This window comes from Elephas maximus, chromosome 12 (assembly GCF_024166365.1).
Source record: "Elephas maximus indicus isolate mEleMax1 chromosome 12, mEleMax1 primary haplotype, whole genome shotgun sequence".
Classification (NCBI taxonomy): domain Eukaryota; kingdom Metazoa; phylum Chordata; class Mammalia; order Proboscidea; family Elephantidae; genus Elephas; species Elephas maximus.
Genome location: NC_064830.1, coordinates 9,723,983 through 9,748,865, shown reverse-complemented (window position 1 = coordinate 9,748,865; position 24,883 = coordinate 9,723,983). Strand labels below are relative to the sequence as shown.

The window sequence follows — 24,883 nt, the reverse complement described above, 5'->3', positions numbered from 1 at the left end:
TCTCTTTCAACTCATACCGACCCTATAGGACAGAGTAGAGCTGCCGCTCAAGTCATTATAGCAAGCACCCACTGCCGTCGAGTCCGTTTCAACTCATACTGACCCCATAGGACAGAGTAGAGCTGCCGCTCAAGTCATTACAGCAAGCACCCACTGCCGTCGAGTCCGTTTCAACTCATACTGACCCCATAGGACAGAGTAGAGCTGCCGCTCAAGTCATTATAGCAAGCACCCCCTGCCGTCGAGTCCGTTTCAACTCATACTGACCCCATAGGACAGAGTAGAGCTGCCGCTCAAGTCATTACAGCAAGCACCCCCTGCCGTCGAGTCCGTTTCAACTCATACTGACCCCATAGGACAGAGTAGAGCTGCCGCTCAAGTCATTATAGCAAGCACCCCCTGCCGTCGAGTCCGTTTCAACTCATACCGACCCTATAGGACAGAGTAGAGCTGCCGCTCAAGTCATTAGAGCAAGCACCCACTGCCGTCGAGTCCGTTTCAACTCATACTGACCCTATAGGACAGAGTAGAGCTGCCGCTCAAGTCATTATAGCAAGCACCCCCTGCCGTCGAGTCCGTTTCAACTCATACCGACCCTATAGGACAGAGTAGAGCTGCCGCTCAAGTCATTACAGCAAGCACCCCCTGCCGTCGAGTCTCTTTCAACTCATACTGATCCTATAGGACAGAGTAGAGCTGCCGCTCAAGTCATTATAGCAAGCACCCCCTGCCGTCGAGTCCGTTTCAACTCATACTGACCCAATAGGACAGAGTAGAGCTGCCGCTCAAGTCATTATAGCAAGCACCCCCTGCCGTCGAGTCCGTTTCAACTCATACTGACCCTATAGGACAGAGTAGAGCTGCCGCTCAAGTCATTATAGCAAGCACCCCCTGCCGTCGAGTCCGTTTCAACTCATACTGACCCCATAGGATAGAGTAGAGCTGCCGCTCAAGTCATTATAGCAAGCACCCCCTGCCGTCGAGTCCGTTTCAACTCATACTGACACAATAGGACAGAGTAGAGCTGCCGCTCAAGTCATTATAGCAAGCACCCCCTGCCGTCGAGTCCGTTTCAACTCATACCAACCCTATAGGACAGAGTAGAGCTGCCGCTCAAGTCATTACAGCAAGCACCCTCTGCCGTCGAGTCCGTTTCAACTCATACTGACCCTATAGGACAGAGTAGAGCTGCCGCTCAAGTCATTATAGCAAGCACCCACTGCCGTCGAGTCCGTTTCAACTCATACCGACCCTATAGGACAGAGTAGAGCTGCCGCTCAAGTCATTATAGCAAGCACCCACTGCCGTCGAGTCCGTTTCAACTCATACCGACCCTATAGGACAGAGTAGAGCTGCCGCTCAAGTCATTATAGCAAGCACCCCCTGCCGTCGAGTCCGTTTCAACTCATACCGACCCCATAGGATAGAGTAGAGCTGCCGCTCAAGTCATTATAGCAAGCACCCCCTGCCGTCGAGTCCGTTTCAACTCATACTGACCCAATAGGACAGAGTAGAGCTGCCGCTCAAGTCATTATAGCAAGCACCCCCTGCCGTCGAGTCCGTTTCAACTCATACCGACCCTATAGGACAGAGTAGAGCTGCCGCTCAAGTCATTATAGCAAGCACCCTCTGCCGTCGAGTCCGTTTCAACTCATACTGACCCTATAGGACAGAGTAGAGCTGCCGCTCAAGTCATTATAGCAAGCACCCACTGCCGTCGAGTCCGTTTCAACTCATACCGACCCTATAGGACAGAGTAGAGCTGCCGCTCAAGTCATTATAGCAAGCACCCACTGCCGTCGAGTCCGTTTCAACTCATACCGACCCTATAGGACAGAGTAGAGCTGCCGCTCAAGTCATTATAGCAAGCACCCACTGCCGTCGAGTCCGTTTGAACTCATACCGACCCTATAGGACAGAGTAGAGCTGCCGCTCAAGTCATTACAGCAAGCACCCTCTGCCGTCGAGTCCGTTTCAACTCATACTGACCCTATAGGACAGAGTAGAGCTGCCGCTCAAGTCATTATAGCAAGCACCCACTGCCGTCGAGTCCGTTTCAACTCATACCGACCCTATAGGACAGAGTAGAGCTGCCGCTCAAGTCATTATAGCAAGCACCCACTGCCGTCGAGTCCGTTTCAACTCATACCGACCCTATAGGACAGAGTAGAGCTGCCGCTCAAGTCATTATAGCAAGCACCCCCTGCCGTCGAGTCCGTTTCAACTCATACCGACCCTATAGGACAGAGTAGAGCTGCCGCTCAAGTCATTATAGCAAGCACCCCCTGCCGTCGAGTCCGTTTCAACTCATACCGACCCTATAGGACAGAGTAGAGCTGCCGCTCAAGTCATTATAGCAAGCACCCCCTGCCGTCGAGTCCGTTTCAACTCATACCGACCCTATAGGACAGAGTAGAGCTGCCGCTCAAGTCATTATAGCAAGCACCCCCTGCCGTCGAGTCCGTTTCAACTCATACCGACCCTATAGGACAGAGTAGAGCTGCCGCTCAAGTCATTATAGCAAGCACCCCCTGCCGTCGAGTCTCTTTCAACTCATACTGACCCTATAGGACAGAGTAGAGCTGCAGCTCAAGTCATTATAGCAAGCACCCCCTGCCGTCGAGTCCGTTTCAACTCATACTGACCCCATAGGACAGAGTAGAGCTGCCGCTGAAGTCATTATAGCAAGCACCCCCTGCCGTCGAGTCTGTTTCAACTCATACTGACCCTATAGGACAGAGTAGAGCTGCCGCTCAAGTCATTATAGCAAGCACCCCTGCCGTCGAGTCTCTTTCAACTCATACTGACCCTCTAGGACAGAGTAGAGCTGCCGCTCAAGTCATTATAGCAAGCACCCCCTGCCGTCGAGTCCGTTTCAACTCATACCGACCCCATAGGACAGAGTAGAGCTGCCCCGTAGGGTTTCCAAGGCCGTAAATCTTTACGGTAGCAGACTGCCACATCTTTCTCCCGCAGAGCAAGCGGTGGGTTCGAACCGCCAGTCTTTCGGTTAGCAGCTGAGCACTTAACCACTGCACCACCAGGGTTCTGTAAGCTAGAAAATGATAACATGCTTGCATTTCAAAAACATGCACTGGGAAACAATGTACCCAGCCCATTTCTTGCTGGCAACTTTTAATCTTTCAAGATGTAATGCATTTTATTATTTATAGATTGTCAAAGCCTTACATAAAAGACCATAAAGCTAATACCTTGGACAATCTGGATAGTTTTGTCTAAAATGCAGAGAACGTGAAAGCCTTTAGTAAATGTTTGCACGTTTAGCTGGGTTTGTCATGTTGCCCTTGAGGTAACCTGTATTCAACATTCACTCGCCCCTTGCCCCTTAAAGCTTTTACTCGTGCTTTCAAAAAATTTGGAAACAAACCCTTTGTCAAATTTCCACAGTAACTAAAGTGGCTCCCTAAAAATTCCCACCGTCTCTTCCCAAGCAGAACCACGGTCTCTTCCGGTAAATCTCTTTCCGTGTTCAGTTCCCTGTGAAATCACCACTTACTACAGAACCATAACTGACATCAAGGGTGAAAAACAATGTGCTTCTGATACCCCACCCCGTGTCTGGGATGTAGGAGGTACTTGACAATGGAGGCAATTCTAGAAGGTTCCCTAATGTCTTCTGATTATTTAAATGGACCACGTATTTGTTTCTTCCTAACATTTAAAAAATCTAATCACAAAACATTTACTCTTTTATCCAGTGACAGTATGATTTATTATTTTATACAGTGACACTACGACTTATTATTATTTTAGAAAGAGACCATTATTTCTGAATCCTGCTAAGGACTGAACTGGGGCAGGCTGTAAGTCTTAAATGTTCTAAGCTTAATAAGACTGGTTTAACAAGACTGAACATAGTTCCCAATGCTGTTTAAGCTTTTTTTCATTTACTAACACACCATCTCCAAAGGAATTTTTCTACACTATTTGGTCATTCAAATGATGGCTACTGACTTCAAGTTGCATGACACCACCTTGTGCCTGGGGTCAGGGTGCACCATCTTGGCCTTGCCAAGTCCTGCCCGGCACCTGGGTTTTTCATCCTATCACCCTGTTTGTCTTCAGCCATCCCACCCTTACTAGAAGAATGTGTTGGACAAGCAATGCCCTTCCTTCTAGAGCATTCCACTCAGAGTGTGGAATACAGGGTCAGTGGTCATTACTGCTATCACTGAGTTTACCCAGGAGTTTAAAAACAAAAACAACAACAACAAAAAAAAAACAACCATTGCTGTTGAGTTCTTTTTAACTCATAGCGGCCCTACAGGACAGAGTAGAACTGCCCCATAGGATTTCCAAGGCTGTAATCTTTACGAAAGCAGACTGCCACATCTTTCTTCCATGGAGCAGATGGTGGGTTTGAACTGCTGACCTTGAGATTAACAGCTGCAGCACCAGGGCTCAAGTGCTCAGGAGTACTTGAAGAAAAAACACCATTCACTCCTTAGGTAGCTGAGAAAACATCTTCCCGCTTTCTGGGGCTTTCCAGTACCAAACTGAGATCATATGTCTACCAGATTTTTTTTTTTTTTTTAATGAGGCTGTGATAGACCATGTTACTCACAGACTTCACTGACTACAGAAAATCAAAGTCTTTTTTGGTAACATTTCATTTGACTGAATTTTTCACACAGTGGTCAACATGGATAAAGAGTACAGTCTACATAAGATATTAGTAGTACAGTCTACGTAAGACTTTAGTCTCTGATGTGAGACTGCCTGGGTTCTAATTCTGACTCTCTATTTCTTAATTCTATGACCTTAGGCAAGTTGCTTACTCACAGCTAATCCACTTTCATTATCAATAAGCTGTGGATAAAGTTAGGATTTGGCTCATAGGGTTGTTGTGATAATTAGTTAAATACTACATATAAAGTACTTAGCACAGTTCCTGGCATGTAGTATGGGCTTAATACGTATTAGCTATTCTAGCCATGGTCTTTTCATGTGAAAGCTGGATAATGAAAAAGGAAGTCGGATAATGAAAAAGGCAGAAGAACTGATACAGCCACACTGTAATGTTGGTGAAGAATGCTGAATATACTATAAACTGCCAGAAGAGTGAACAAATCAGCCTTAGAAGAAATACAAGCAGAATGCTCTTTAGAAGTGAGGATGGCGAGACTTCGACTTGCTTAGTTTGGACACGCCATCAGGAAAGACAAATTGCTAGAAAAGGACTTCATGTTTTGTAAACCAGAGGGTCAGGAAAAACAAGGGAACTCCTCAATGAGATGGCTCACACAATAGCCACAACGATGGGCTCAAACATAACAACCACCACCATCACGAAGATGGTGCAAAACTGGGCCTATTAAGCCATACAAGGTCACCATAAGTTGGAGGTGACTTAATGGTAACTAACAACAACTATTTTTAAATAATAAAGGTTCACTAGGAATAAATCTAGTAAGAAAGTTTGAAGTTCAAGTAGTAGTTTAAGCTAATTTCTGTATGACTATACGATATTCATTCATTTCTTCATTCTTTTGCTGACAAATGTCAAGCACACATCATGATCCGGGCCCTGTCCCTGTGGCTGTGCCCACAGTGACGAGTACAGTACTGTCCTTCAGGCCCGCAGAGCTCAGCTCACACAATCTGGTGAAAGGGGTGGATATCTGGAGGAAGAATGACCAAGACGGAGGAGCAGGCTGTGCAAATAACCAATGCTTGATCCTATTCCTTCGAAGCCTTTGGTTTCCTGTCCCAACTGAGATGCACAATTGCCCCTAACCCAGTGGCTTTTGGCCAGGTTCTAGGTAAGTCCATCTTGGAACAGGTTCTAGTGGAAGCAAGAATAGGGCCATTCATAACCTCAAATGTTTCACTTCACGCCCATGTTTTTATGGCTGCCAATTGCTTGGGACAGCAGGTGGGGGTGGAGATGAGGAGAGGGGCGAGGTGACAGAAAAGCCACAATGGAAGCTCAGAGCAGAAGAAGCTGAAGCTGTATGTGTGAGCACTACGCTAAAATGCGACTGGCAAGGTGTCTTATGTGAGGTAGGAGTTTCACTCCTCAGTGACTTTTGGGAGGGATACAGTGTTTCCAGAAGCATACGGAGAGGAATATGTTTAAAAACCAAACCTAGTGCCATCGAGTCAATTCTGTCTCTTCACGACCCTATAGGACAGAGTAGAACTGCCCCACAGAGTTTCCAAGGAGCGCCTGGTGGATTTGAAGTGCTGACCCTTTGGTTAGCAGCCATAGCACTTAACCACTACGCCACCAGGGTTTCCGGAATATGTTTAATGTGGGTATAAATCACAGGGCTTGGCGTTGACTTTTAGCATCAGGATACCCTATGAAACCATCTGATGCATAGCATATATATAGAGTCCAAGGTGTCAAGTTCCAGTGGAGGATATTCTTTTGAAATCTTTTCTTATTAAAATATGTATATGCTGTGGGCAATTTTTTGTTTTATTTTGGCGGTGTTGGTGGGGTAACAGAAGGTCTCATGAACGAGTGAAAAAACTAAAGGGATATATATTTTTTTACTTGTATTTCTAAGAAGAAAAATCTTAAGAACACGAGCTTTAATTACGTTTTCCTGGCTCTTCACTTTCCTAGTCATTTTAAAATTACACCAGTTCATTTGGTGCATCTTAATCTTCTTTGAGAGGGAAAAAAAAAATGCTTGGTTACATTTGTCTAGGCCTTTTAAGCACTTTTATTAGTATTATGTTCTTAGTATAATTTCCCGCAAACACCATAATATTCTCTTGAGAATTTCCTTTTCATTCTCAGTTTAGCTATACAAAAGAGTTCATTTATAAGATTAAAATCTTAATTCTCAAATTACGAAGTATTACATAAAATCAAGAGCTAGAAAGGGACTTTAAATAGCATTCTTATTTTCTCCTGCAGTAAGATGAAATGATAACATTTAATGATTCTTCATTCTGACCCAACATGGTTGGTTTCAAAAGGGCAACACCCAAGAGACCTGGCAGCCCAGCATATACTCCATTGATGGGCAGTCCTTCAGTCCTGGACCTCTGCCTCCTTTCACATGCTGGGACATAAGGCTGTACAGCTCATCAGGAATCCTGTGGTCCTCTCTTTTCCCCTGAGCCTGGACTTCCACAAGCCTTCAAGGACCCAGCACCCTGATTCCTTTCCTCTGCCTTGCACCTGGGCTCTTGCCCACGAGAGAAAAAGTGCTTTTCTGGCAGACAATTCCCTGAGCCCTCGAGCTCCCAAAGCCCCATAGCCTCTTGCTTGTTATGACTGGGATTCATTAGAGTTTGGGAGATGACAGCTGTCACCTTCTTGTGCCCTCTGTATGTCATCTAGCCTGTAACTGTGGCATCTTTATGAGGTTTTTTTTTTTTTTCCTTTAGTTCGTATTTTCTCAAGTTGATGCCCTTATGCCCCTTGGAATCTTATGCCCCTTGGAATCAATGAAGAGGATGGGGCAGGAAAAACAGAAGATGGGGAGCAAACAATACCTCTTGCTCTAAAAGAGCAGGAAAGCCTGACCTGGTGATGCAGTACTGACTCCACCGGTTAGTTTCAGGATGGTCAGCAGTGACTATATTCTCTTCTGTGTCCTTCCTGAGAGTCTGGTACACAGTGGGCATGTGCAAGAGATGCTTGTGGATCTGGGAATTCTCTTGAAACCCGCCCAGTGCTGGGGGGAGTAAGAGGAGGCTGTTTAAGTGCAGACCTTGGGGACTGAGCTTGCCAATTTCTCCTACCTTACAGCCCCAAGAAGGAAGGGAAATCGCAGTGACAGAGTTCTTCTCTTCCTATTTGCTTTCTGCCACCATACATTAAGTGCCCAGATAAAAGAGGAAGCTGCTTTTGTCCTTAAAATCGAGAGCTATTTCAAACATAGGACACTTACAGGGAAATGTAAATTTTGACAAGCTGGGAACAAACCACTGACCTTGCATCTCAGCAATTATGTTTCCAACCTGAAGAGCTCTTAAAAAGGCTTACTATTAAATGCTTTGATTTGCATTGATTAGCTCCTCAAGATCGTTTCATCTTAAAATTAAAAAAAAAGAAAAAAAAAATCTCTCTTCCAGAGTCATAAATAACCTGAATCTGAGGATATAGTAAGTTGTCTGGTTAAAACTTAAAAAAGAACTAATGAACTTAATTACTGCTTGCGTCTTTTAAATACAACAGTGTGCAATCATATTGCAAGAGGCTGTGAGTACATCTAATCCACCCCCCCAACCCCCATGTTCTCCAGAAAAGGGAACCTCAGTCAGGTTTCCTATGGTCTTGAGGAAACGGATGAACACAGGAAATTCAGACGTTAAGAGAAAGGGCCGTTGGATTTGGTGGCCAAGTGGAGAGACTATTGGGCTGTGAACACAGAGACCTTGGTTTATTGCCACCAATGCTCTTGTTGAGTGCTTTCACACTGTAATCAGGTGCATGGGCCCTGGAAACCAAGAGCGCTGCATTCACATTCTAGCTCTGTGACCTTCCTGTTGATAATGGATTGCTTTGGATGAAGAACCTATCTAAAATAATGGTTTCATTACCTATGAAATTGGGACAATAGGAGTGTATGCATCTCCTAGAACTGTTGGGAGAACTGCATGAGATATTACTTGCAAAACCTGGCACAAAATACACACAGGGCCTCTTTGTGCCAGCTGGTTTACCAGTAAAATGGGGATAATCCATTATGGAAATGCTGTGAAAAAAATGAACTATAAGTGGTTCGGTGCAAAGGTCTCACATTAATTCAATATATTATTAAGAACAACAGATGAGAAATGAACTGTTTTCCCAATTAGGGAAGTGTGAAATGATAACAAAGCTAGAGTATTCTTATAATTAATGTAAGTCACACTTAAACACTGTCAAATTCAATGGTATGTAGATAAATCTTTTCTATGCCAAACTTTTTATTTATTGTCCTTTTATGGACTATATAGTTTTTTTTTTTTTTGTGTGTGAATACATGCAATTACATTTGAGATATTTCATGTTAGACGACACTTGATTGAAATTATAGAGGCGATCATATCTCTTTGAAGAGATGCTACGTACAACAGGAGTTTGTTATTTAATATTTATTAAATCCTATCAGGGCACCCGGCTCTACAGAAGACAGGGAGGAAATATGACCCACGTAGGGGAAAAATTTCTCCTTCTCAATTAATATGAAATATTTGCTCTTCATATTTTGGAAAGGATTAATAATGGCATTTAATAAACAGGCTGCTTGGTGATGATTTCATTTCTTTAAATGCCAAGCCAGTCACCTGTTTTCATAAACGACCATTCTCATTCTGTTTTCCAGGGTAATAGCTACATACAATCTGCAGCTCTTTGAATCACCTCTGGAAATTACCAGTCACTGAGGTTAGCAAATTTCTTGCCTAAATCGGTAAGTTCAGACAGATGTGGGTTGTGGTTTTGCTATGTTCTGTTTCTTAGGAGGAGGAGAGAAACAAGGTCCTCAGGAACATACAGCAAGTTGTCACAGGGAACTGAGAGACAGGTGTCCTCTCTATACCTCAAGTGGTCTTATCCATGGAAGTCTAGACCCATCCTCCTTCCTGCTCACTGAGTCTCTGGGAGCAGCTCTTGTTATACCAGAGCGCAATCTAGGCACGACGTGGTGGTTGAAAGTAAGATGTATGGCCTTAAGCAGTTTCTTATCTGTAAATTGGATCATAATACGGCAAATTCCCAGGGTTATTAGAGAGCTTGGTGTACCTGCCCTTTATCTACACCTCACTCGCCCTAGTTTTGTGTTCTGTGTATAGGTGTTTCTGCGTGAATGCTGCCCGGCAATTCCCTGAGCCCAGATCCTGGCTGATGTCTCTTTGTATGCCCCTCAGTGCCTTGCACATAGTCCAAACCAAAGACCCTATCGCTGTTGTGTCATTTCCGACTCCTACTGACCATACAGGACAGGGTAGAACTGTCCCCTAGGGTTTCTAAGGAGTGGCTGGTGGATTCAAACTACCAACCTTTTGGTTAGCAGCTAAACTCTTAACCGCTGCGCCATCCTGGGCTCCTTGCACATAGCAGGCAGTTGATAAAACGTAACACAATGACGAAGTAAGATCTAGGTTCGAAGCACTAAGTGTGAGTTCTATTTAACTCTTTTTCATTCTCCCTTTTGCCAAGGAAAGGGTGTGCCCTTCATCAGGAGAGAATACCCTACTTTGTAAAGCTGGGAGAAGGTGGGCCATGCCCACTGGGACAAGAGAGGAATGTTCCATGTTCTCAATATGGCTCCAGCCACCCCTGACTCAGCATACATGGGGTCTGCATGTTGTATTACTTTACCCCCGTTTTCTTTATTTATGCTAACCAAGTGGAGTCTGCATGAACAGGCATGCTGGGTCACACGGAGAACGTCCACTTGTCTGTAGATCGCAGTGCCAGACCTCAGTCATCTGTAAAGTAGCTGAGAATCTTGAAGTAAAGAAAACGATTCTGCACCTAACAACAAAAGCAGCTGTCTCAGAGCTCATGCCATCATCCGATCCAGCAAGTTGGGCTGATACCTCCTTCAGACCCTCCCACTGACAAAGGGAGAACACAGAAAACGTAGCAACCCAGAGGAAATGGAGTCACCAAAGACTGAGGTATATGAAGGTAAACAGAATATCTGTAAAAAAGTGATAGTCTGAAGCCACTCGGTATTTCAAAAAATAGCGTTTTAGTGGGTAAAAGCATTGCCTAATTCCATCCTTCGTCATTTACAATTGTTGTTGTGTTGCTAGGTGCCACTGAGTCAGCTCCGGCTCATGACCACCCTGCGCCCAATGGAACAAAGCACTGCCTGGTCCCGCACAACCCCCAGGAACAGTTGTAGATTGCCAGGCCTTTCTTCCTAGTTTATCCGAGTCCGGAAGCTCTGATGAAACCTGTTTAGCATCGTAGCAAAACGCAAGCCTCCACTGACAGATGGGCGGTAGCTGCGTGTGAGGTGCATCTGTCAGGAATCACACGGAAGGCAAGACTTTTACCACCAAATCACCAAGCTCTCACTTACAGCAGCTTCTCCTTACTCCTACGTAAAATAAAGATACTAATAATGCCTATGTCACAGAGTTATTTGGGGGATTAAATGAGATAATTCATGTAAAGCAGTACTCACACCATCTGAAACACAGTAAGTATAAAATATTTCAGCCTAAAAAGTGATGTTTATAATTATAATCTTGAATCACAAAGGTGGTTATGCTGAGCATAATCTGTTTATGGAAGTGGGGAAGAAAATAATTCATTTCAGAAAAAAAAAAATCCAATTAAAAGGGGCTAAAATGGAAAGCTTCAGCTCTCAGGACTAGACTATTTACTACGTAGTCTGTACATCATTCTTTCATCATGGAGGATAAATGAGGCCTTTAAAAAAACTGAATTCCAAATGAACGCACCTTTGTTCAGTAGCTTGCATCATATACTGTGACATAACTTCCCAGGTGCAACGTGTTCTCTTCTAGGATTGCCAGTGCGTTTATGTATGTGAAAAATGCTAGCAGGGCATACAGAAATATCACAATCCTCCTTTTAGTCCCACAGACTCAAAAGTGCTTGGCTAGATTAAATTCATTTTTCCCAAATGATAGCTAGTTTGCATTTCGGGCTAATACAGAAAGTTTGAGTCCTGAAGGCCGATTGATTTATTTCATTTAATTTATATTTTATACCAAGGTCTTGCAAAGAACGTGATTTTGCAAATCCCAAAGCCGTTTTTTCGCTCCTGGATGTTATAATCAAGTAGTGTGTGTACAGTTCAGGTGGTGAATATACGAGCCATTCCATTTCAAATGCATACAGTCAATAATCTCATAGCACTTTTAGATGCTATAGCTGTTTGGAAATTCACTCAGAAGCCTTAAAAAAAAAAAAAAAAAACCTAAAAAAAAGAAAGAAAAAAACGCTTAGCAGTGCATCAAGTTGTTTCAGAAATGATGGCCTTCGGGGCTGAAGTGGAATATTTTTGTCACCTTGGATTTAAACAGTTATTGTTAAGCTCGGCTGAGGTGCAGCAGTAGTATTTGTATTTTCTTCTTGATATTCATCAGTTTAAAAATCATAAACCAAAAAAAAAAAAAAAAAGTCTATCCCTTATAATATGCAAATCTTTTTACTTATGATACCCCCAGGCTGTAATCTGGAAAAATACAAGAGCACCTATGAACAATTCCTCAGGTCAGTGTGAGTGCCTAACGCTGGGATTTAAAGCTGCGGCTTCCACAGGTGAGTGTGGTATCTGCTTCGTATCATGAGTTGTTGCTTTGTATCTGCTTCATATCATGAGTTGTTGTTATCGTCATTGCTTGCCGTAGAGTTGATTCCGACTCATGAATTAGGAGGCTGAGAACAGTTGCCATCTTCATAGTGTGTGGACAGAACTTGGTCTTTGGTCTGAAACAAACCTGGACTTGAACACCCATTCGTTCATCATATAAAAGTTGGGTGACGGTGGGCACTGAATTGAGCAGCCTGAGCCTCAGTTTCCCCATGTGTAAGGCTGAGATGAGACACCTCTTCCCCAGAGTGAGTGGTAGAGGTAAGAATTTCAAAATGTCTGGCACCTCAGAACCAGTAGATATTATTGTACCGATTTTTTTCTTGTTAAATCTTTGTCAAAAGGAGCATATTTTGTTCCTTTACTAATTGCACTGGGTTGAAATATCATATTTTAATTACAAAGCAAACATTAATTCTGATATCCAAAATATACAGCCTAACAGAGATGGTCCCTTCAAAGACAAAAAAATTAAGAAAAATAAAGTTATGAAAATAAGATTTGGTTGATTAGGTGATATAAACTATGATTATAATGTAACTGAAAGAGAGGTAAAATAAAAATAATCTCCAAGGCCTCCCAGTTGGCAAGCTCATCAGTGTACTTCTCTCTTGCGAGATAAAACATTCATGACGAGCAGCTCTCTCAGTGTGGTTATCAGTGCTCAGGCTTGAAAATTTCCCAAGAATATTATAAAAAATAAAATCGCAAGTAATTAAAGGTTCCTAAGAAAGTCTCAGAACAATGGATTTTTTTAAAGTGTCTGACGGAAATCGAACATTTCTGAAATCTTTTCTAAACAGTCAATATATACCCAAACATGTTTACAGTGTGCCTCTGGATTTACTACAACTCTTCTGGGAAAATGAAATTTACTGATTGGACTCTGGGTGAATTTTCATTTTGTTTTAAAAGCCCTGAGTATATTGTCATAGGCTGAGTAGAGCTCTTCCTTGGTTTACACTGGGCACAGGTGGCTACTTTATTCACCTACCGGGTCACTGTCTTAAAGCATTAACTTTCTTGGCCACCTGTTAGTCCCCAAAAGTAGAGGTCAGAAGGGGAGATGAATTGGGCCTTCTTATACAGATGCAAGTCCTGATACTGGTTTTCTGGATCAACAAAATGAATGGTGGTTCCACTCCAAAAGTTCCATGGCCTCCTGCTAGTTTAGGCTCAAATATCTGCTTTAAGCAGATCTTGGGCTTTGACCAATGCTAAGAGAAGCTGTGGGTCGAGTCAGGAAGCCCGTTCTATTAAGTCCCCTTGGAAAGAATCAATATATACATTAATACGGTTTCCAAGGTACACTTAACTGCAGGAAATACTGATGGAACATCTACTGTAATGCAAAGCCTCATGCTGGTGCAATGGCGAACGCACAGATGGAAAATTCGGAATCTTCAACCCTAGGAAGTCACCTTTCATGTGGTTGTAGTGATAGCAGTGATTGGTGTTGAAGCTGAGATACACCATTGCATATATCTCTAAGAGAAGGAAGACGGCCACGAAAGAGTTATAAGCAACAGGGGAAAATATAATCTGACAGTTTTTAAGAAATAGACATTCTTTTCACTTTTCTGTAGTCTGGGAATACTTTGTTTATACACTTTTATTGCACATATGACAACACTATAATTAAATTCTATACGTATTTCTCTTTCCCTAATGTAATCATCTCTATGCCCCAGCATTAACAGAAAGACTTTTGCATTAGCAGAGAGACCCTTGGACATAGTAAATGGTCAAAAAATAGTTTCTAAATGAGTGCTGAAAGAACACAACTACAACAGGAAGATAAAATGAAGTCAAGGAAAGGCCTAGGAATGAGCAATTGCATGGTACAATCTGGAAGCAGTGTGGCTGGAATGTCTGGGGCATGGAGTGGGGGTCAGGGCTGGTGTAGGTTGGTCATACAGCTGCATATACAGGCAGGACAACCAGTGAAATGACTTCCTTGTGTCTCATTCCAAGGACTGTGTTTCACATCCAACAGGGGAACTTCAAAGCTATTGTGCAGTTGAGACAGCTGGTTATATTCCGTTTGGTAGATTCTACATATATTTATTTCTCAGAACGAGAAAATGATGACTTCAGTCAGAGAGATCCCAGGCTGAGGTAGAGTACCAAATTCTATTAATTGAGCTGTTGGCAGCATCAAAGTGGAGTGCTAACAGCATTCAAGGCCACAGCAAGCAAAACGTGTGACTCAGAGAATTTTTAGAACTGAAATTCCAACTGGTGGAACTGTCAGGCTTACTAATTTCACAGCATCTCTCTTATTCAAAACCACCATTCAAGATCACACAGGCTGGGAACAAACCAAACCATAGCTCAATGAATCACTGTTCCAAGTCACTGCCAGAAATCACTTCCTACACTTCTCTCTGCTCCCAAATAGCTGTGAAGTTATTAAGACCAAGTCAACTGGAACTAAGTTCAAGAAAACAAAAGATTTTCAACTTCTGTAGATACTCTTTTCCACCCCCATGGAGTTAGAGGCTGGTTACTATATCTAGGGTTTAATCATCTAGTAGGGCTGAATTGAGAATTTGGGGCCGCTTGGTTCCAATAGTGTCCTGGATCTGGATTGCAAAGAGTTGTTAGTTTTCAGGAATTTTTCGAGCCAGCTGATGCCATATGGGTAGTTTGAATTTGGCCATGGTGGGGATATTTTTACCATGGAAAGCAGCAAATGCTACAAACTGGGACTCCATAATGCCTCCCCGACTCTGCCAGTTGTTGACCATTTGCCAGCCTACCACTGGTTCTGGCAATGCATACAACAGAGTTTTGTTGATGTTTTTACCCATTTCCATTAGTGAAAGAAGCTATGATTGTAACTGTACTTATGCTACTTCCTGTTTTGACCAAGCCTATTCAACTCCAAACAAAATAGATATGTTGTCCTTGGCTATACAAGTATTCCCCACTAATGAAATTCCCATTAGCAGCTAGTCTCACCCATTTCCTGCCTTTTCTTTACCATACACCCTTAGGATGCAGAAGCAGATACCCAAGGCTTAAATTGGCTCTGCACCTTATCAATCATATACCATTTCTTTGAAACTAAGTTTCTAAATTGTTAAGGTGTATAGGTCTGGGTATGGGGGTAGATAATACCTAATTTATAGGATTTTAGAGAAAATTAAATGAGCTTACTCATGGCTTTTATGAAGTGAAAATGAGTGATGAATGAAATGATCAAACACAGTGGTATTTCATGGAGCTCTGGTGGTGCAATGGTAAGGTGCTCAGCTGCTAACCAAAAGGTTGGAGATTTGAACCAACTGGGCAGCTCTGCAGGAGGAGGACCTGGAGATCTGCTTCTATAAAGATTATAGCCAAGAAAACCCTGTGGGGCAGTTCTACTCTGTCATGCACGGTCACTATGAGTTGGAATCAGTTTGACAGCACATAACAACAACAGTGATATTTCCTCAGAGCCTTCTTTCAACAGGTGGTGTGTTGTGAGCTGCCATTGAGTTGGGTCCAGCACATGGTGACTTAATGCACAATGGAATGAAAGGTTGCCTGGTCCTTGGCCATTTCTATGATTGGCTGGGGATAGAACTGTTTGATTCAAAAGATGTTCATTGGCTGATTTTCAGAAGTACACTGACTTTCTTTCTAGTCTGTCTTAGTCTGGAAGCTCTGCTGAAACCCGGTTAGTATCACAGCAACACACAAGGCTTTCCTGACAGACAGGTGGCATTTACGCATGAGGTGTCTTGACTGGGAATTGAACACAGTCAAGGGCAAGGCAAAAATTTTACTGCTGAACCACCAATGCCCTCTCTAAACAAACAGCAGGATATTAATGAGAGAAATGCCTGCTGATGTGGTACAAGGTGTTACAAATTCATTGGCATAGCTAGGTCCCTTTATATCAAACCCAAGTAAGGAGGAATCACAAAAATCTCAAAGGGTCCCTGTATGGACCCTAAACCAGCAGTGCTACTCAAGGAGAAGGGTAGCAGGGAGCGGCTACAGAAGAGAAGATTTTAATGAGAACAGCTGCACAGGGAACCCATAGAGACAAGGTCTGACAACTGTCTGCTATTGAAGCATGGCTGTCTCTCCTCACCAGTCCATTTTATAAAATCTCACCACTTAACTTATATCATGTTTATTGGGTGAAGTTATAGAAAAGTGGAATCTCATTAAAATGATCATTATAAACTGATCTCTCAAATTTTGCCAAGTATCCTCAGAGACAAACAGAGATGCAGCTAAGCCTTAAGGAACACATTTTGTTTCTTCAAGTACTGGAAAACGCCTAATAAGGAAACAGAGAGGAGAGAGAACAGTCAAGATTCTGAAATAATAATCTTCAAGACTCTGAAATCCTCTGAAATACAGGATGACGGATGCTATGAAGACTAAACATAACAAAACAAAAAAGGCTTAGAGTATAGGCAGCCACCATGAACACTCTGATTACTGGCTTACAGGCAAAGGCTGCCAATTACACAAAATGCAAATGGCTCATGATTTCCAGGTGCTGCTGTTAATGACCTAAGTACACGTTATTTTCATTCAAACATCTCTGGGCATCTCTGAGGTCTCTTTAAAGTCTGAAAAAGCAGAGATGTCACTTTGATGGCTAAGGTACACCTGACCCAAGACATGGTCTTTTTGATTGCCTCATATCCATTAGGAAGTTGGACAATGAAAAAGAAAGAGAGAAGAAGAATTGATACATCCAAATTGTAGTGTTGCTGAAAAATACTGGATAAACAATGAACTGCCAAAAGAATGAAAAAAATCAGTCTTAGAAGAAATACAACCAGAATGTTCCTTAGAAGTGAGGATGGTGAGATTTTGGCTCTTTCTTTGGACACGTCATCAGGAAAGACCAATAGGTAGAAAAGCATGTTGTGGCTGGTAAAGTAGAGGGTCAGTGAAAAGGAGGCAAATCATTGACACAATAGATTGACACAATAATGGCAATAAGGGAATCAAACATACCAACATCATGAAGCTGGCACCGGAGCGGGCAATGTTTCCTTCTGTTAGACATAAGGTCTCCACCAATCAGAGCTGACTCGAGAGGCAACTAACAACAACATATGTGTCAATCACTCTGAATGCCAATTACCTCTCACTTCTCAATGTGAATGCTATAGGGGGAGACACAGAAGATGTAAAACAAGCCAAACATTATCACACAGTATAAGGAGTTATCATAAGAATGGCAGAGCAGGAGAAGAGGGGGTGTCTGGGTCAATGATGGTGCTCTAGGCCACTGTATGAAACCTGAATTGACTATTGCTGGCCTTCTTTTTTTGAGACCTAAAAAAAAGACCATGCCTGGTATGAATTTGGCAAGGTTTCACAGAAAAAGATGAATTTGAGTTTTGTCTTGTCCAGTAAGTGTTTATTAGGCCAGTGCATAATGGAAGGTGCTATAGAATGAGAAAGAAGAGCATCACACAGAGAAAGGTACCTGAGAAAAAGCAGGAGTGAATGAAAGACTGGGGCCATTGGATCAAAGTCGTTGGAGGACAGTGTGGTAGAATGATGTTTTTGAGGTACTATTTGGTGGGCTGGTTTTCAACTGCTTCTGTAATGACAATTAGGAAACATAGTGGCTTAAAATAACACAGACTTATTATCTTAAAGTTTTATAGGTTGGAAGTTAGGCAGGAATCTCACCAGGCTAAAATAAAGGTGCCAGAAGGACACCTTTCTTTTTTTTTTGGTGGCTCTAATAGGAAAGAATTTGTTTCCTTGCTTTTTGCAGCTGCTACCTGTACTACTTGACTTGTGACTCCTTCTGCTACCTTCAAAGTCCCCAACACATGCACCCAGAGAAACCACCCTCTAATTTGAAGAGGTGGTCAAAGAGAGTAATGGGCTGAAGACAGGCAATTGTATACCTACCTCTGCCTTCCCACCTCCAGCCAACCCTGCGGAGCACTATGGGACCTGACTGAAGTATGGGGAGCCAGGGATAGTGAGGTCCCTTCTGGAGCTCCAAATGTCAGAAGCATGAGATGGAGATAGGGACTGAGGAGGTACCCCCTCATGGAAAGTCAACGCTTGTGGAGAATCCCAATCGCCATTTCAGTGAGTTCTGAACATCGTCTACCCTGGGAACTATGTGGGATGAGTCCTTCTGGAGTAGTAATGACAACCAACACCTACTGATGCTCATGAAGGGCTTTGTTCTCTTGCAAGCACTTTACATACATTGTTTCTTATAATCCTCATAGGAATCCTATAAGTCAGGTACTATTAGGGTCTCCGCTGTACATGGGAGGAATTTGAGACTCAGGTTTTTGGAAACTTGCCATGTCCTGCGGTTAATACGTGTGGAGCCTGAGAGGCTGCGCCTGGGACAGGAAAGGGGGCCTTGTAGGGGTCTGTGTGTAAATGCCTTTCCCCAGCCAGAGTGTTAAATCGACCCCAGTGCAGTGAAGGAAAGGAAAAGGAATATGTGACTGGAGAGTAACCTAAATGCATTGATAAATGACTGAGTTGGGTTAAGGTTACCTAAGGTGCTTAAGGTACCTAATATTTCTTCATAGAACATTGCCTAAAAAATTAAATCTTATTGTAGGGAATAAAGACATTTTAGAAACTGTTTCACTTCAGGGCTCTTGGCTGTGAATCTGTACCTGCTACGCTAGCTTAAAGGAAAGGTCAGCCAAGGGGGAGCTTTGATGGGTTTTAATTTTCAACTGGCCTCACACATTTTTTAAGCAGGAAAAGTAAGGGCCACATGGTTGAGTGATTCCATGAGCATTCATGATCCCAGTAAATCCGAGAGCACTGCCTATATCTACTGCTCTTGAGCACAGATGTTGGCTGGACATTCCAATCACGTTCAGGCTGAGAGGAGCACTGCCCGGAAGAAGGGAGAGGTACATCCTGAGAAAGGATTTTTATTTCAAAAGTCAAATAGACCCAAGTATGCAGTACCCCTTAAATGGTGAGAGTGTTTTATCCATTGTTCCGGAGGCATATATGAAAAAATCATGCCTGTTTTTACCTGGAATAATCAGAGAACATGGGGTAGATCACACAATCAAGGCTTGTTGGTCAGCGCCTCTGGGAGCTGAGTCTGGTACTATGCCGAGACGTCTTCGAAACCAGCTAGTACAACCTGATTCATCTTTATTAATTTTCCTGAGGCCAGATCAAGTTTAAACAGTAGAACTCTGACTCGTGAATCAGAGACAGCTGCCTTTGAATCCCAGCTACATTCACTGCCCAACCTCAGTGCAGCTCTAGGAAACGAGGATTCACAGTAACCACCTCAGCCCTTCTCTGAGGATGTAAGTAATGAACAGTTCTCCTCACAGAATATAAATTTTCTCCTCTTTGGGCCCTAAAAGCTTTCTCATTTCTCTGGCTTTAAGAAAGTTGGCTGTTGAGACATTCCAGAAGTACTTCTTAGCAGCAACCTCTGCACCCACTAGCCCCTTAACTGCAGTGAGAAGTTTATGAAGCAAATGTGCAGCAGGGAAAAGAAGGGTGTCAGACCCAATCTGAGGGCTCTGATCTGAGGCCTGCTGCCACTTACCAGCTGCGTAACAATGGGCAAATTATTTAACCTCTCTATTCTTTTTTTTTTTTTATTCTTAATTTCAGAGTCCTGGTGGTACAGTGGTGAAGAGCTCAGCTGCTAACCAAAAGGTCAGCAGTTCAAATCCACCAGGTGCTCCTTGGAAACCCTATGGGGCAGTTCTACTCTGTTCTACAGGTTCGCTATGAGTTTTGGTTTGGTATCCTTAATTTCTTCATCTTTAAAATGTTAGTGATCTAATAGTGGACTTGCTAGATGCCACTGCTTTGAGAAGAGATTTAATTCCACTAAGTTTTTTTCAGTGAATTTGAATATATTGTAGTCATATACACACAGCAATGACAGACTCAAAACCAAAACAAAGATGTCATGCCCAAGCAGTCTTAAAGCAGCTATCTTATTTTTCTGGAATGGATCAATTTATCAGCCTGCTGAAGAAGCTCATAAAAACAAGCAAAGAAAAAATGCCTTGTTTTCGTTCCAGCTTCATTGAGAATTGATGAAAAAATAATTTCAGAGAGATAATTCAGAAATGGGGGTCACATTTCGGCTCTTCTCAACCATCTGTACTGGGGAATAATTAATAGTCCCTGGTTCATGTACACGGGAGATGTGAAATTCTCTGTGTGATGACATTTTGCCTTGGTTGTACCTCCCTCTCTATACCATCTGGCTTCTTGAAAAGTTTTCTAGCACCAGCAGCTCAGTCATGTCAATAATGAATGCTATGGGTATCTGCACTCTCTGCAGAGGGAGCTGAGCAGACAGGCCCTGGTTCCAGAAATATGCCAAACTACTTTACTCTTTCAAACACTCAAACGATTCTAAATACCTTCGTTCTATACACTTGTGCCCATGCTCGATCTTCATCTTTCCATGTCAGACATATTTGGCTGCCTCTTTGATGTTAGCAGAATAATTTTTAATGGAGTTTATCCTCAGAGATCATTATAGGGTGAACTACACATGCTACAGAGCCCCGGTGGCACAGTGGTTAAGAGCTCGGCTGCTAACCAAAAGGTCAGCAGTTGGAACACACTGGCAGCTCCTTGGAAATGCTATGGGGCAGTTCTACTCTGTCCTATAGGGTCACTATGAGTCGGAATTGACTCAATGGCAACAGATTTGGTTTTGGTTTAGAAGAAGAAAATTAACTTCTATTATCATAAAAATGAAACACTAATTGCTATATATAAATGCATGCACAAGCTTTAGATATTTCATATGTGCATCTATGAAACAGTAATTGGTCACTGAAGGCAATGCACGATTTAATGAAGGATAATTATATCTTTGGGAGAAACAATAGCATATATAACCTAACCTAACCCATTGCCGTTGAGGTGATTCCAACTCAGAGTAACCCTCTAGGACAGAGTAGAACTGTCCCATAGGGTTTCCAGGGAGCGGCTGGTGGATTCCAAGTGCCAACCTTTTGGTTAGCAGCTGAGCTCTTAACCACTTTGCCATCAGGGCTCCAATTTTCTTCTTAGAAACTGATAAGAATATTTTTTTAGTGTATTGATAATTCTTTCAATATTAATTTGCTATTTATTGATTTATTAATTCAAAACACATTTATTGAGTGCTTATTAAGTGTAAATAGCGCTGAGATAAAAAGTTGAAGTAAAGCCACCTTTTGGAAGCTCAGAGACAGAAACTGAATCATAAAGATGTAAAATACACAGATATGTGTATGTGTGTGCGTACTCTCAGCAGGGGTGTGGAAACTACTGACAGAACTGGGGAAAGAGAGCATCTTTCCTAGCAGTGTACTCCAAATTTGGTCCTTATAATCAAACTATTGTTGTTATCGTTAGTTGCCACTGAGTTGATTCTAACTCCTGGTGACCCTGTGTGTGCAGAGTAGGGCTGCTCCATAGGAATTTAAGGCTGTGAACTTTCAGAAGCAGGTCACCAGGCCGGTCTTCCAAGGTGCCTCTTGTTTCAAGGGTCTGAGCTGCCAACATTTCGACAGGTAGAATCAAACTACAATTCACATAAACAACACACATTTTCAATTAAGCAGAACAGTATAAAAATATAATCCAGTTTTTTCCTCTACACTCTTTTTTAGGAGAAAAAGGCACCAAATAATAATAATAATTTATTAAAAAAATTACAACCTCAAATTTCCGTCCACTGGAATCACTACAGAATCACCCCAAATTTTTGATCTGTATGTCATTTTTTGCAAATAATGGATGATAAGAATAAAGGTTCCACTCCATGGCCCCAAGGCCTCAGATTCCTCTCTCAGAATCAAAGAGACTCAAGCTTTTTCATTCTGCACTAATTATTAAGGCAGTGTTGTGGTTAAATACTTCAGAAATATTTTCAATAAATATTGAAAGAGAAATCATTTCAGGGTTAGCACACATCTACTAGAAGATTTAATTAATAAGAATATCATTTTCTCCTGAAAATCCTAGATAACTCATATATCGAGGTAATAAAGTTTTCCTGATTATTTATAACAACATGTTTATCACACCCAATATTTGTAATGGCCTTGATTTCCAATTCGGAATGCAACCCATGGGCTCTCTCTTTGTTTAGTTCTACATTAACTCCAAGAATTTTCGTGGGATCTAGATTCCTTGATGGTTATTTTCTAACTTTTTCCATATCCTGTAAGATATAATAAAATGCAGAACTTGAGCTTGTAGTTTCTTAAAATGATCATTGCAATCTCTGAACTATTTGTAGTTATCTACATGTGTGTTATTTTCTCTATGGAATAATGTGGCAAATTATTTTAATCCTAATTTGAGTTCTCCCTGCACAGCCTTAATTATGTTTAAGTTTTAAGGCCCCCTATATATTTCCTTCAAGGCCTTCAGGGGGGCCTTGGCAATGTATTCACATGGTCCTTATATTACCTGTGATTAGCGAAGACCTTTGTGTCTTTCTACTCAACTTCCCCTCCACCTGATGTTCCCCACTGTGGGGTTGTGGGGTGGCATTAGAGGTGCCTTAGGCATTTTTTGGATCTGGCGAAGAGGAAAGGGTTGAGTTGGAGATATATTTAGTTTGGGTTGGGTGGGAGATATAAAAATATGTGTATATATATATACACACACACACACATATGCATGCTTGTGTGTGTGTTTCACACTCATTTCCATGTGTAAATGTATAATTAGGCTCTTGTATTTGCATATTTGAACTTTTTTTCTTAAACAGGAGCCCCCCAAATTGTTTGTTTCAAGCCCTATAAACCCTGTATCTGTCTCTGTGGACAGTACGACTTTCTAAGATTCTTTCTTTCCATCAACTGAAAATAGAAATTGATACAGTCTAAACACAACGCTGTGAAGAAATAGTCTGTTTCCAAACATGTGCAAAAATTTACATAATGTACTTTAAAACTGTCGGTTTTACGTTATCCAATGCTTCTACTCCTTTTATGAACACAAATAGCCAGAAGTTGATTTTGCATTAAAAAACAGAAACAAATACCTTTAAATCTAATGAAACAGTTGAATTCTGTCAAAAGGATATTTCAGATGTCACCGGAGAAATCAGAGTTTCCCAAAGCATGTGCCCTGGGGGAAAGATAGGTGTTCTGCTGGAAGCCAACTGAAAATGCTTAAGCATTAAAGACCTAATGAGCATACTTGTGAAATGGTTTTCCATGGTGGTTCTGCCAGGCTCTCATAGAGAAAGGGACTAAAAGCTGTCAAGAATCTCTACTGCTGTAACCTCCAAAGGCAAAAAGTTAAAAAATAAACCAAAGGAAGAAGGTTCTAATTTTACCCATGATGGCCATATCAATGCAAATAAAATCTCAGACACAATTGTTTCAAGTTTCTCTCTTTCTCTCTATTAGAATTCCTTGTATACTGGTGAGTGATTTCCCCTATTTTTTTATTTATTTTTTGTTCAGGGTAACCTGACTGGCAACCAACAGCTCTCTATCACAGCCCAGCGACTCCATGTCATTGCAGACTGCTCGTTTATACAACACGTGAGCTAACAGTCTTCGACGGGATTTAAATTCAAATTTTGATTTTATTAATCCCTTAAATAGAAGGATGCCAAAAAACTGTACAATTTCAACTGTACTTAAAAAGTAGTTATGAAATATTATTTCATTTAACTCAACAGAGGTTAAAAATTGATGCTAGAAATTCTGACATAACAATGACTCGTGTGATGCGTTACTCTGATTAGTTTCATCAGAAAAAAAATGCATATCAAGTGTCTCCAAACAATATCTGTTCATGGCTCGCCCTCTTTTTTTTTCCTTTCTTTTTTTTTTTTTTGTTTTTTAATGTACTTCTCTGAATTCATCTTTTACCTTGTCCTCAGCTTACACTAACGCTGGTTTGTGGAGAATACATTTACCCATAAAGTATGGGAAACATCAGTACCTGTTAATAGCAAAAGGACAGCTCGATCCCATGACTTTGAAAGATAGGTCAAAGTTCCTTTCAATTGAAAGAGCAGCTTGCTCTCAATATTGTGGAAAATCGATTCTATACTTACTGCGGTTTATAAAAGTCTCCCTTTAAATTTTGATTTCTCATGCATTTGTAAATATTGACTTACTGCTAATAATTACTAAGAGACTTGTGACCTTTAGTAGAATCAAGGAGTCTTTTTCACTGATCATAATTTTAGGATATAAAAATCTCTAATAGGATAGATAACTATGGGCTCTTTTGACATAGCTGTAGGATTTTTAAAGAGGATTCGCACGTGAAGACTTACTGGTTTAAGTATACATGAGCGGAATGGAAATTTGTGTCAGCTGACCAGTTAATTTTTACTGTAGGCATGATGGCTTAGGCCGGGTAAACTGTGTTCCCTACCTTCATCTCAATTTGTTTGGTGTCTAGATTCTGAAATAGCAGCTTTACTCGAGTTTTTCCATCATCTGAAGATCCCTTAAGCTGAGAGAATTTAAATCTCCAGAGCACATTCTGTAAAGGAATGAAATTAATTAGTCATTCAGAAACAAGAGCTTATTTATTTAATTAACATCTATCAATGCATTAAATAAGCTACTTAAATGCACTGATTTAATTATTTACATTTAGCATGTAATAAATGGTCAGAATCTCTACCTCCGCACTCT

General features: G+C 41.7%; 1 protein-coding gene across 14 annotated transcripts in view; it reads right to left on the bottom strand.

The window, feature by feature from the left end:
* The window catches only part of SNTG2 (syntrophin gamma 2), a 459,193-nt gene that overhangs the window by 16,392 nt on the left and 417,918 nt on the right, over positions 1–24,883 (bottom strand). For all 14 annotated transcript variants that reach the window (XM_049902600.1, XM_049902596.1, XM_049902595.1 and 11 more), the window contains one exon: positions 24,618–24,728. In XM_049902600.1, coding sequence (XP_049758557.1) covers positions 24,618–24,728 — 111 coding nt within the window. The remainder of the gene's footprint in view (positions 1–24,617; positions 24,729–24,883) is intronic.